The sequence below is a fragment of the Chinchilla lanigera genome, unplaced genomic scaffold (genome assembly GCF_000276665.1).
Source record: "Chinchilla lanigera isolate Chin_1 unplaced genomic scaffold, ChiLan1.0 scaffold00062, whole genome shotgun sequence".
Taxonomy (NCBI): Eukaryota; Metazoa; Chordata; class Mammalia; order Rodentia; family Chinchillidae; genus Chinchilla; species Chinchilla lanigera.
Genome location: NW_004955463.1, coordinates 7,571,934 through 7,585,111, shown reverse-complemented (window position 1 = coordinate 7,585,111; position 13,178 = coordinate 7,571,934). Strand labels below are relative to the sequence as shown.

At 34.4% G+C, this 13,178-nt stretch overlaps 1 protein-coding gene across 5 annotated transcripts in view; it reads right to left on the bottom strand.

Moving 5' to 3' along the window:
- Positions 1–13,178, bottom strand: part of Wrn (Werner syndrome, RecQ helicase-like) — a 138,290-nt gene that overhangs the window by 48,421 nt on the left and 76,691 nt on the right. For all 5 annotated transcript variants that reach the window (XM_005398390.2, XM_005398387.2, XM_005398388.2 and 2 more), the window contains 2 exons: positions 12,922–13,028; positions 1,743–1,930 (listed from right to left, as the gene is read on the bottom strand). In XM_005398390.2, coding sequence (XP_005398447.1) covers positions 1,743–1,930; positions 12,922–13,028 — 295 coding nt within the window. The remainder of the gene's footprint in view (positions 1–1,742; positions 1,931–12,921; positions 13,029–13,178) is intronic.

The window sequence follows — 13,178 nt, the reverse complement described above, 5'->3', positions numbered from 1 at the left end:
TCTCTCTCTCTCTCTCTCTCTCTCTCTCTCTCTCTCTCTCTCTCTCTATCTTTTTCTCTTTCTCTTTCTCTCTTGCTTTCTTGCTTTTTTGGTTTTTGTTTCTGGTTACTTTGTTTCTTTTAGTATTGCGTCCAGAGCCTGTGCATTCAGCTACATCCCCAGCCCATTGCTTTTTGGTGGAGTTTGTTTGTTTGTTTGTGACGGGGTTTTCTGAGTTCCCCAGGTGGGACTTGAACCTGAGATCCTCACACCTTACCCTCCCAAAAGTACTGGAATCACAGACCTAGACCACCACATCTGGATTCTCTTTCTACTTTCTAAATAAAAGACTAAAAGAAAAAAGTATATAAAATGATATGTTTATCTGCATAAAAGTCTACAACGTTATGGAGAGTGAAATGTAGAAATCAATTGGTTAAGCTCCAACACCTTTAGAGACTCCACGTCACTTGGAAAATTAACATAAAAATACTGAGAAGGAAATATCTCCATATTATAAGGCTAACAGTATCAGAAAAAATAGGAAAACAAAATGTCACAAAAACAGGAAAGGTAAACTATTTCTAAATAAGAGAGTCATTATAAGGAGAAAGAAACAGAAATTGAGAACAATACAGACAGAAGACAATCAAAGATTACAGGTTAGATAATGATCTAACTGGAGACTTCTAACCCAGACCAAACAACCTTCTCAAGAGAACATTTTCTAATTAGGATGAAAGGAAACTCAAGCACAGGGCAGCCAGAACTCATGGAATACATTCACTGTGTTCTGCTTTTATTATAAACATAGGGCAACTAAGCCCATAGCAAGTCCTACACTGAAATTATTCTAAAAGGTTATCAAAAATAACTATAGGGATTCCTTAATCTAGGATCCATCTTCTCTTATTTTTATCCCTTCTAAAGAATACACCACATATTCTTAAAATTCTGTGCCTGGCTTTGTTTTGTGTTTGTAACGGTAAGAGAAACACTATTTTAATGTATCTTGATTAAAAAATACATTTCATCACATGACAATACTATAAACCCCACAGTGAGCAGAGAGAGAAGAGAATGAGGCTTAGTAAATGTTCTTAGAATATGCATACATGCATTTTTCACAAAATAGACAAAAGATCTAGTGACAAGATTCTTCATTAGTAAAATGGAAAAAAAATAGGTAGCTTACTGAGGAGTTATAAGGATTAAACCAGCTCACATATAAAATGTCTAGGACAGCCCCTGGAACATGACATAGGCTCCAACTTGTTTACAGGATGACCTTTTTAAAATCTCTCACATTAAAGTTATTCATGTAATTAGCAAACCAGATATGATTCAGAGGAAAGACTCCTTTTATGTTTACTTATCAATCATTAAAAGGAACAGTATAGCATATAAAAATAGAAGAATTGCTTCCATCCTTCAAAAATGCACTCCTCTTCAGTCACTAAATTGTGTAATAGTATACTTGAACCACAGCAAGACAGAATTCTGAAATATGTTGAACATGTATTTAAAAGACAGAATTCTGAAATTTAAATTTAAAGAAAATAAATGGGGGTTTTGGGGTTTTTTGAGACAGGGTCCTGCTGTGTACATTAAGCAAGCCTTAAACTTGCTGCAATCCTCCTGCCTCAGCCTTCTGAGTGCTAAGATTATAAGCATACACCACCATGCCCAGCTGATGGAAGGAATTTGGAAAAATAAAATGAAAAGTTTCTGAAAAAGAAGGAAATAGTTACCAAAATTCTTACTTTGTTTTTCTGACAAGAAATGGCTGTAGATCTTGAAAAATATTCCCTGTTTTTCGTCCCACTTCTAAATACAGATTTGGCCGATCAAAACTAGTACAGGTAATCTGAGGATTGTTGAGTTTTAAGCAACGTATAATATCTTCCTGGATTGAAGAACTTGCAGTAGCAGTGAGTGCAACTATTGGAACCTGAGTAAAATAAAAAAAAAAGAACTCATTAATTCCAAGCATTTCTACTGCCTTCTTACAAAGAATTTGTTATAACTACAGGAGGCAAGCTGTCAAAAATACAACTTTAATATTACTCTTTAAAAAAGAAAACAAAAAAAATCTTGTATTTCAGACTTCTGAATATAATCTTTTTTTTTTTCATTATTGAGGATTAAACTCAGGGACCTGCCCATGATAGGTTAAGTGCTCTACTACTAAACTACATTTCCAGCCAATATTTACTTTTTAAAAATCAAAAATCATTTAAATAAAACATGAAATCCATAAAGTTCCTAAATGCAATTGACCTTATCTGATTAAATTAAACCTACTCATTAGGTATCTACCTCTGCATTTATTGTTGTAACATTTATTATATCTTTTTGACAAAAGGATGAGCCATATTATGCTTTATTTTTTAATAATCTATAAGTCACATATTAAAAACAGAAAAGAACTCTGTAACACACTGTAGTTGAAATCCCAGAAGTCCCACATAGGAACAGTATCATAAAAGCTCTTAGAGAAAAGCAACAAATCATTCATAAAGACAAAACCATTAGAACCTCAGTAGACTTTTCAACCAAACCTTACAGGCCAGGAGAACCTTCAGAAATTCATAATCACCAACAAGCGTTCCAAAAAACTCAAGGATATCTTGGACAGATAATGAACCAATGAAGCCAAAAACACTAATGGAATGAATACATCAAACAGGGAGAGCAATTAAGAGAAAAATAAAAGGAATAAGCAACAGAAAAACAACACAATGACAGGAATGAGTCGATACCTTTTAGTAGTAACACTCAATGTGAATGACCTCAATTCCCCAAACAAAAGACACAGACTGACAGATTGGGTCAAAACACAAAACTCGGTGATATGCTGCATATAAGAAACACATTTAACACAAAAGGAAATTCACAAACTAAACATTAATGCCAGGCATGGTAGTGCATGCCTGTAATTCCACCACTTGAGAGGCTAAAGCAGGAGGACTGCTGTAAGTTTGAGGCCAGCCTGAACTACACAGTAAAACCTTGTCTCAAAAAAAAGACAAAAAAAAAAAAAAATCCTCTAAACATCAAGGATGAAAAACAGTATTCTATGCAATAGGAGACTTAGAGCAAGCAGGAATAGCTATCCTATATTCAGACAAGGTAAAATTGATGAGAAGAGGCACAGAAGGTCACTACACACTGGTTAAGGAACCAATTCAACTGGAAGAGATAATTATAAATATATATGCACCAACTTCACCCAACTTCATAAAATCAACACTATGGTATACAAAAGATTATATATACATTAACACAATTATAGTGGAGTACCTCCATACAACACTATTACAAAGAAACAGAACAACCAGACAAAAATCAACAACAAAAAAAAAAAACAGCGTTAAACCACACCATTGAAAACATGAACATAATATATATCTAGACTTCCACCCAACAAAATGTACATTCTTCTCAGTACCACATGGAACTTTCTTAAAAACAGACTGCATACCAGCTCATACTGCACGCTTAAGTATGTACAAAAGAATCAAAATTACTTCACGCATACTATCAAAACATGGTGCAATGAATGAGAAATCAATGGCAAAAGAGATCACAGAAATTATGCAAACACATGGAGATTAAACAGTACACTCCTTAGTAATCAATGGGTCACATAAGAAGTCAAGGAAGAAATTAGACATTTCTACAATTAAATGATACTAGTACAATACAACAGAAACTATGGGACACAATGAAAGTAGTCCTAAGAGAACATTTATACTTGTGAATACACAAATCACAAATATAGAGCAAACCCAAATAAATAACATAATGATGTACCTTAAGGTCCTAGAAAAACAAAAACAATCTAAACCCAAAGCTTGTACAAAGAAGAAAATTATGAAGATCAGAGATGAAATTCAGACTAAAAAAAATAAAATTGATGAATCAAAGAGCTGGTTCTTCAAAAGAAGAAACAAAATAAACAAACCTTTAGCCAAACTTACCAAAAAAAAGTAAAACTCATACTAATGCCAATTATAAATGAAAAAATCTAAATCATGACAGACACCATCACAATCCAGAAAATTATTCATAACTACTTCAAAAACCTGTAGCCTAAAACTTGGAGCATCTGGAAGAAGTGGATCGATTCCTAGGTACACATGAATCACCAAAACTGAACCAAGAAGATATAAAAACACTGAGCAGTCAAATAACAGAGAATGATATTGAGGCAGCAAAGCAAAACCTACTAAAAAAAGTTCAGGACCCAATGGATTTGTCACTGAATTCTACCACAACTTTGGGGATGATCTAATGCCAATATACCTCACACTTTCTAAGGAAATCCAAAGGTAAGGAGTATTGCCAAACTCATTCCTGGAAGCTAGCATTACCTTGATTCCAAAAGCAGATACAGACCCAAATGAAAAAGGCTACAAGCCAATCATTTAATGAACATAGATATAAAATCTTCAATAAGATTCTGGCAAACAAAATGCAACAAATCAAAAAGTCATATATCATGACCAAGTAGGCTTCATCTCAGGGATGCAAAGATGGTTCAACATACATAAATCAAGAAATATCACATAAACAGAAGGCCCAAAATTACATGATCATCTCAACAGATGCAGAAAAAGCCTTTGATAAAATCCATTATCCATTCTTGATTTAAATAAAGAAAATAGGTATAAAAGGACTTTACCTCAATCTGACAAATGCCATTCATTACAAATCTACTACCAACACTGTATTAAGTGGGGAAAAACTGAAAGCTAGATAAGAACATCCACTATCACCATTCACATTCAATATAAGACTCAAAACTTTAGCTACAGCAATCAGACAAGAGAAAGAAAGAAATAGGGTACATATAGGAAAGGAAAAAGTGAAATTACCCTTATTTACAAACAACAATGATCCTTAACATAGAATACTCAAAAAAAATCCACCAAAAGAATCCTAGATCTAGAAAACAAACTCAATCATGTAATAGAAAACAAAATCAACACACACAAAAAAACCAGTAACCAATTCCTGTACACCAATAATGAACCCTGAAAGAGAAATTAGGAAAATAATATCATTTATAATAGCTTCAAGTAAAATTACTTAGGAATTAACCTAACCAAGGAAATGAAAGACATGTGTAATAAAACTACAGTACTCTTTCAAAGGAGATCAGAGAGGACATAGAAAAATGGAAAGATATTCCCTGTTCTTCAACTGGCAGAACCAATATTGCCAAAATGAACATACCTCCAAAACTGATATACAGATTTAATCCAATCAAAAGTTCTCTAGTTCTTACAGTTCTTACAGAACTGGAGAAAGGAATTCTAAAATTCATATGGGACCAGAAGAGACCCAGAATAGCAAAGAACAATCCTGGGAATAGGAGCAAAGCAAGAGGAATCACAATCCTGGATTGCAGCATATAGTGATAAAATAGCATGATATTGGCACAAGAAATACATACATGGATCAATGGAATAGAATATAGGATGCAGAAACAACCTCAGGCACATTCAAACATCTGATCTTTGATAAAGGGGCCAAAAACATATACTGGAGGAAAGGCAGCCTCTTTAGCAAATGGTGCTGAGAAAACTGGCTAACCACATGCAGAAGATTTAAATTTAGACCCATCTATCTCACCATGTACCAAAACAAAATCAACATGCATCAAAGACCTAAAAATCAAAACAGAAACACAATTTGCTGGAAGATAAAATAGGTTAAACTCTTGAAGATATAGGTTAAGGACTTTCTGAACAAACCCCACTTGCACAAGAAATAACATTAAGACTCAACAAAGGAAACTATATCTAATTAAAAAGTTTCACCAATAGAGTGAAGAGATAAACTATACACAGGAAAAAAAATTTTCCAAGCTACCCCGTGGATAGAGGACTAATATCTAGATTATATAAAGAATTTTAAAAAACTAGATCCAATCAAAAAAAATGGGCAACTGAAATGAATAAAACTGGACATCATGGTGCACACCTATAATCCCAGCTCTTGGGAGTTGGAGGCAGAAGGACTGTCATGAATTCAAGGCCAGCCTGGGCTACACATTGAGTTCAAGGCCAGCCTGAACTATATAGCAAAACTCTGTGTCCAAAAAGCCCAAAATGAATAAATTAATTAATTTTTTAAAAAGAAATGAACAGAAACTTCTCAAACAAGAAGACATGTTCAACATCTTTGGCCATTAGAGAAATTCAAACTGAAACAAAACTGAGATTCTATCCTACTCCAGAAAGAATAGCTATCATCAAGAAATCAAATAATAAATACTGGTGAGGCTGCAAGGAAAAAGGAACTCTCCTACTATGTTGGCTGGAATGTAAACTAGAATAACCATTACAGAAATCAGTATGGCAATGTCTCAAAAGAAAAAAACAAATACAGAAATTCCATTTGACCCAGCTATTCTCCTAGGTATCTTCCTGAAAGAGTTAAAGACAGCATATTAGAGTGATACATTCATATCCTATGTTTATCATAGCATACCTCATAATAACCTAAATTTTGGAAGTGGCCTGTATGTCTATCAACAGATAGATAACAAAATGATAACAACTTATTGAGCCAGGTACTATTCCAGACTTTAAAAACAAACCAATCAAAAATCCTTCTCCACAAAGAACATGCTAGTAAAGATTCATAAACAAAAGACAAAATACAATACAGTAAGTTAAACAGATGTGTGCCATTTTAAAAAACAAAAGTATTTGAAGAATGTTTAACATTGATAGGATTAATTTGATATTTTAAATATAGTAGTCTGCAAGGCCTGAATGAGAAAGCAATAATGTGTATTAGTGAGGACCTAACAGAAGTAAGGGGCATACTACCCAATTACCTGTGTGAAAAATATTCAGGGAGAGGAAACAGCAGAGCATGACTGCAAGCCTAAAGCCTAATGACGGCAGGGAGGCTGGAGCACAGTGAATGTCAAGACAAGTGGGAGAGGACAAGGTGAAAGAGAAACTGGAGGAGTAGATCATGGAAGACTCAGTAAGGCATAATGTCAACATGTGCCTCCATTCAGAGGAAAAGGCATGCTACCACTACAGCATCATGAGTGAAAGACAGGATCTAATGTACCATTCTGGATTCAGGCGGGTTTTTTTGTTTTTGTTTTTTGTTTTTGTTTTGTTTTGGTACAGGGATTGAACTCAGGTCCTCATACTTGCCAGGGAGGCACTGCACCATTAAGGTACATCCAGCACTCTTGATGTATCACTGGATGCTGTATTTAAAGAGATTAGAGAGAAGAGTGAAAGCAGGAGGTTATTGTAGTAACAGAGGTGAAAGATCAAGGCTTAAAATTGGCAGGAATCAAGAGATTAGATCCTATAGATAGTCTGAAGACCTCACAAGATTTACTTTCTGATTATTTTTGTTTCTTTGGTTATTTTTTTCAGACAGGGCCTTGCTATATGTATACTTGCTATAAGTATTATAGCAAGTATATTATACTATTATACCTTGCTATAAGTCCAGGTTGGTCGTGGACTCACTCTCCAGCCCAGACTGGCCTTAAACTTGGGATCCTCCTGCCTCTGCCTCCGGAGTGCTGAAATAACAGGAATGCACCAACATGCCTGGTTTCCTTACTGCTTAAATATATGGTGGAAAGTTAGGAAAAAGAGAAGATTTGAATAAAATTCCAAAAGTTTTGACCTGAACACCAAAAGAATGGAGTTGCTGTTAAACAAGATGGGAGAGATTTTAGGAAAGCACAGATCTTGAATAGGGAGATTCTCAGGAAGTCACTTGGGATAGGTTAAGTTTGAGACTTCTATTAAGCATCTAAGTAGAAAAATCTTGAGTAGGCAATTATATATATGTTATGTATGTGTGTGCTTATGTGTTTAAATACATGTTTAAATAAGTATATATTTACATATGTGCATACACAGTCTAAAAATATGCTATATATTCTATAGAATGGCTAAAACGAAAAAATGATAATACCAAATGCTGACAAGGAGGCAGAGAACTGAATGACTTACACACTGCTGCTATAGCCCCAAGAAGAGGACATAAATTTAAGGCTCTCAGCACATAGATGATATTTACAACTGTCTGTCAGATGAGATGACCAAGGGAGTAAAAGCATAGGAAAGAGAATAGGCCCAGGGACTAAGATTTCAGACACGTCAACAATAAAATGCCAAGAAATCAGATGGAAACAGAGGAGACTAAGAATAAGGAAATAGTGAGGAAGAAAGAGAGCCACAAGAGTGTGCTGTCCTATGACAAGTAAAGAACTTTACAGGGAAAAGTTAAGAAAACATTAACAACCACTTTGTTGAGCTGTTAGGAGGCACCCAGTGCCAGGAACACAGAGTTCAATCCACAGGAGTTTGAGTCTCCCTCAATTTATACTTGCTAAATGGTACATTTTTGTTCCTGCTGATCTGTTTCGCTTGTTTAGTATCTGTTCCAACAAAATTGTTTATGAGAAAAACTACCAAAAAGACAGTATATTTAAGATGGCTCTCAATTTGCCATCAATAAGCAAGTTTAGTGAGCAATGAAATATAATTAGAAATCTACCAAAACTTCTACATGCTTTCTTAGTTTACTCATTCAGCTGTGAAATCTTGGGTTCCCAAGGTACTACTACCAGGGACATCTAAACATAAGCCAACTCTGTTTATTCACTCGAAATTAATACAATAGATTAACGAATCCAGAATCAGGCCCATATCAATATGTTCAAATGACTGATCATCAACAAAGGGGCAAAAGCGATTCAAGGAAGGATGACCTTTTCAACAAATGGTCCAGAGCAACTGGACATCTATAGGTAAAACAATGAACTCTGACCTAAGCCTCATACAAAACGAAACTCAAAACTGATCACAGATCTAAATGTAAAACCAAAAATTTTAGGAAAAAATAGAACGTCTTTAAGATCTAGCACTAAGATCGTGAAAGCTTCTAGAGCTTTCAATGATCAAACAGCCTGCTGCAAGCCATGCTTGCCATACGTTCACTACCATTAGACTAAGGGAGCACAATTCATAAAGAAAAAAACTGATAAATTGGATTTTATCAAAATTTAAGATGTTTGCTTAATGAGAAAGTCACTCTAAAAATGCTGAAATGACAAGTAAACACTAGGAGGAAATATTTGGAAACTACATATCTAACCAAAGACTCATATCTATATTTTTTAATACTTGACAGAAAAAATATTTAAACAATCAATTCAATTAAATCAAGCAATTTACTAAAAGGCAAATTAATACAAGAAAATATGTTCAACTTCATTGGTTATTAGAGAGCTGCAAATCAAAACTACACTTATCAAAATGGCTAAAATTAAAAATAGTTGTGAGACCAAACCATGGCTAGGATGAAATTTTACAGCTGCTCTGGAAAACAGTATGGCAGTTCCTTAAAAAACAAAACTTGCCATGTCTAAAGCCCTAGGTTGAACACACTACACATTTAGCCCTAGGTTCAACACATTTAGCACTGCAAAACACAGAAAGGGAAGGAGGTTGGAAGGGAGGCAGAGGAAGGATGGAACAAAAGAAGGAACAGAGGTAGAAAAGGAAGGGAACAAAGGTGGGACAGATGGATGAACAAACAAATGAATAAATTAACTGGCTTACCACAAGACCCAGCAACTGTACTCTGGGCATTTATCTCAGGGAAATAAAAAGTTCACAGGGAACAAAGAGCACAAAATAAAGGATGGACAGGAGACAAGGGCACAGATCTCTTGCAAATGAAAAGGGCTCCAGGAGACCAAGGGTGAGAGGAGAGGGAGAAGGGAAGAAGAAATAAGTAGAATTAAGATATTGCCATGTACAAGAACCTAACAACCTCATGAACATAAACATTTGATGTCAGAAATATGAGATAAGATTAATAATATCAACAAGGACAAAAATGGGGAAAGGAGATTTAGAGAAGGAGGGAGGGAGGCGGGGAAGAAGAGGAAAGGGATTAGAAAAAGAATCAAACTGTATTATGTACAGGTACCCACTCCCCAAAATGACTGTAAACTAGATGTACTGATAACATGTGCAAATAAAAAAAAAGTTTACAGGTTGTTTAACCATTGACTTTTGAGAAGATGCAAATGTTCATTGTATGTTTATTCTTTATTTTTTTTTTATTTTAAAGAGAGTAGTAAAACAAGAAAAAATAACAATAGCAGCATACCAACATCGCAAACATAAACAAAACAAAGCAAGTATACTAAAAGTGATACAGGGTTTCAAAACAAAATGATAGGAATTGACAGTGGTTGTTATATTACATATTGTTATCTTCAACTACATTGCTCAGATTACCAGATGTAAGAATGGAAGATTATCCAAACCATTAAAGAGAATAAAGAAAAAATTATTAGATAAATATTAGGGATAATACAGGGTTTCACTAGATAAGATGGTAGGAATTTACCAATGGTTGTTCCATATACAAAAAAATTAATGAATCGAAAAGTTGGTTCTTTGAAAGAATAAGTAAAATAGATAAACCTCTAGCCAACCTTATCAAAAAAAGAAAAGAAAAAACTATAATACATGCAATAAGGAATGAAAGAGGTGAAATCACTACAGATCCTGTAGAAATTCAGATCATCAAACCTACTTTGAAAATCTTTACTCTAGTAGGATGGAAAACACAGAGGAAATGGACAGATTTCTAGATATTTATGAATTACCTAAGCTGAATGAAGAAGATATAAAAATCCTGAATAACTCAATATTAGCCAGTGAAACTGAGAATGTAATAAAAAAAAAACCTTGCCAATGAAGAAAAGCCTAGTTCCCCATGCATTCACAGCTGAATTCTACAAGAAATTTAGAGAAGATTTAGCACCAATTCTTCTCAAACTCTTTAATGAAATTGTATCTTTATTCATAACAGTCAAAAACTGGTGAACAACCGAAAGTTATTCAACAGGTCCATAATATACCACACAGGTCCATAATATACCACACAACAATAAGAACTTCTGAAATATATAACAACTTGGACAGAATTAGGTTAAGTGAAAAAAAAAATAATGCCAAAAGGTGGCAAATTGTATGATTCCATTTCTATAACATTTTAAAACAAAAGAATTACAGAGATAGAAACCAGATTAGTTGGGAGGAAGCTAGGTTTGTAGGTGGGGAGAACTATGCTATGTCTACAGAAGGATAGCTCCAGTTTATGGTAATAGAACAGTTTTGTACCTAGTCTGCAAAGCTATTTACACAAATCTACATGAGAAAAGACTTTTAGAAAAATATACACATAGGTACAACATTGATACAACGGTGAAACATGAATAAATTGGCCAATGTACAAATGTCATATTCCTAGATTTGTTACTGTTCAACAGTCATGCAAGGCATTATTATTTGGGAACATAGATGAAAGGTACCTAGAACAAGTCTACATGTGTTTTGTCTTGTTTATAAGTTGCTGTGAATTTATAATTTTTAAAAATAAAATATTGCAAATATTGTGACTTTTCAAGTCATTCCCATAAAATATGCCATTTGTATAAAGCAATCATATAAAAAATGTACCATTCTTTATAATCAGGGAAGAAAGTGGTGTTCTAACACTAAAAGTTTTTTTAAAAATCTCATTAGAATACCTCCCCTTTTAGGTTCCCAACATGATACAAGAAGGGGTAACCATGCTTTACCATGTCCTAAAGTAAAAGGACATATGGATGAAACATCACTGAGAACATATGAGCATTTAGCTAACTACACTTCAGGAGTAACAACCTAGAAATTACGGTCCACAAGACAATATGGCCCACAGCCTCTTCTGTTGTAGTCCACAAATGAGGAATGTATAGTAACTCTTTTATTTTGTTTTGTTTTGTGGTACTGGGTATTGAACCCCGAAGCTCATGCACACCAGGCAAACAACCTACCACTGAATCACATCCCCAATCCTTTATTTTTTTAAATTTTGAGATAGGTCTTATAAATTGCCTTAGGCTGACCTTAAATTTGTGATCATCTTGTCTCAGCCTCCGGAGTTGCTGGGATTACAGGCATGCAGTACCACACCCCACATGCACACTCTTTAAGGAGTGTTTTTGAAAAACAGAGAAAAACACAACAAAGACATAATGTACTAGTCCCACTTTATCTGCAGTTTACTTTTTTAAGGCTTCAGTTGTGATTAACCATGATCCAAAAATATTAAATGGAAAATTCCAGAAGTAAATGTAAGTTTTAAATTACACACTATTCCAAGCAATGTGATGATGTTTTGTACTATCTTATTTTGATCTGCTCCATCCACCAAAAATGAAGCATCCTTTTGATGCTTGCTTGTAGCTTGCTTGCTTGCTTTGATGTGCAAGCATTCCTGTTGCATATACTACCTACTACCGTATATGCTACCCACCAGTTAGCCAATTAGTAACCCATCCCAGTTTTCAGAGGAACAGTTAAGGTACAGCAATGCTTGTATTCAAATACCCCTTCTTTTACTTAATAATGACCGCAAAGAGCAAGGGAAGTGATGTGGCAACTTTATTATAGCATACTGTTGTATTTTTCTATTCTATTATAAGGCATTTTTATTAACCTCCCACTATACCTACACTTATAAGTTAAAATTTATCATAGATATGTATGTATAGGAAAAAACAAAGCACATATACCCTATATGCAATTTTAGGCATATGCCAGGGCTTTTAAAATGTATCACCTGTCAGTAAGACAGGACTACTATTGCTATTATTTGGTCCTTTAAAAAAGATTTGCCAACCTTGTTTTATAGTATTCCTCAACAAACTGCAGGACAACTTTAGGAGCCAAGATTAGTTTTAAAAACTCCCTCCCCTACTTGCATCATCCATTTGCCCTTTCAGAGAGAAGTCTTTGGTTTTTTTGTTCATTCCTCAATCCCAGAAGCTCTGCTGTTAAAAGTGTCACCTCAGGCATTAGACTTGGCATAGCTTACCAATGGGAGTGCTGTCTTTAGGGAGCCCAGTGTCCTAAAAGAACTTCTAAAATCATGTCCCCACTCAGAAATACAATGAGCCTCATCCACAGCAATCAGTGTGATACCTGTTTAAACAACATATAAATGGAAAAAGTTCAAAAAGGGAAAAAACTCATGTAAATCAATTTTGTTTTCTTCATTTAGAATATATATAAAGCTTACAAAAAGAACAAAAAATGTATGTCACTTTGGGGTTCATATTAAAATGTAAGCAT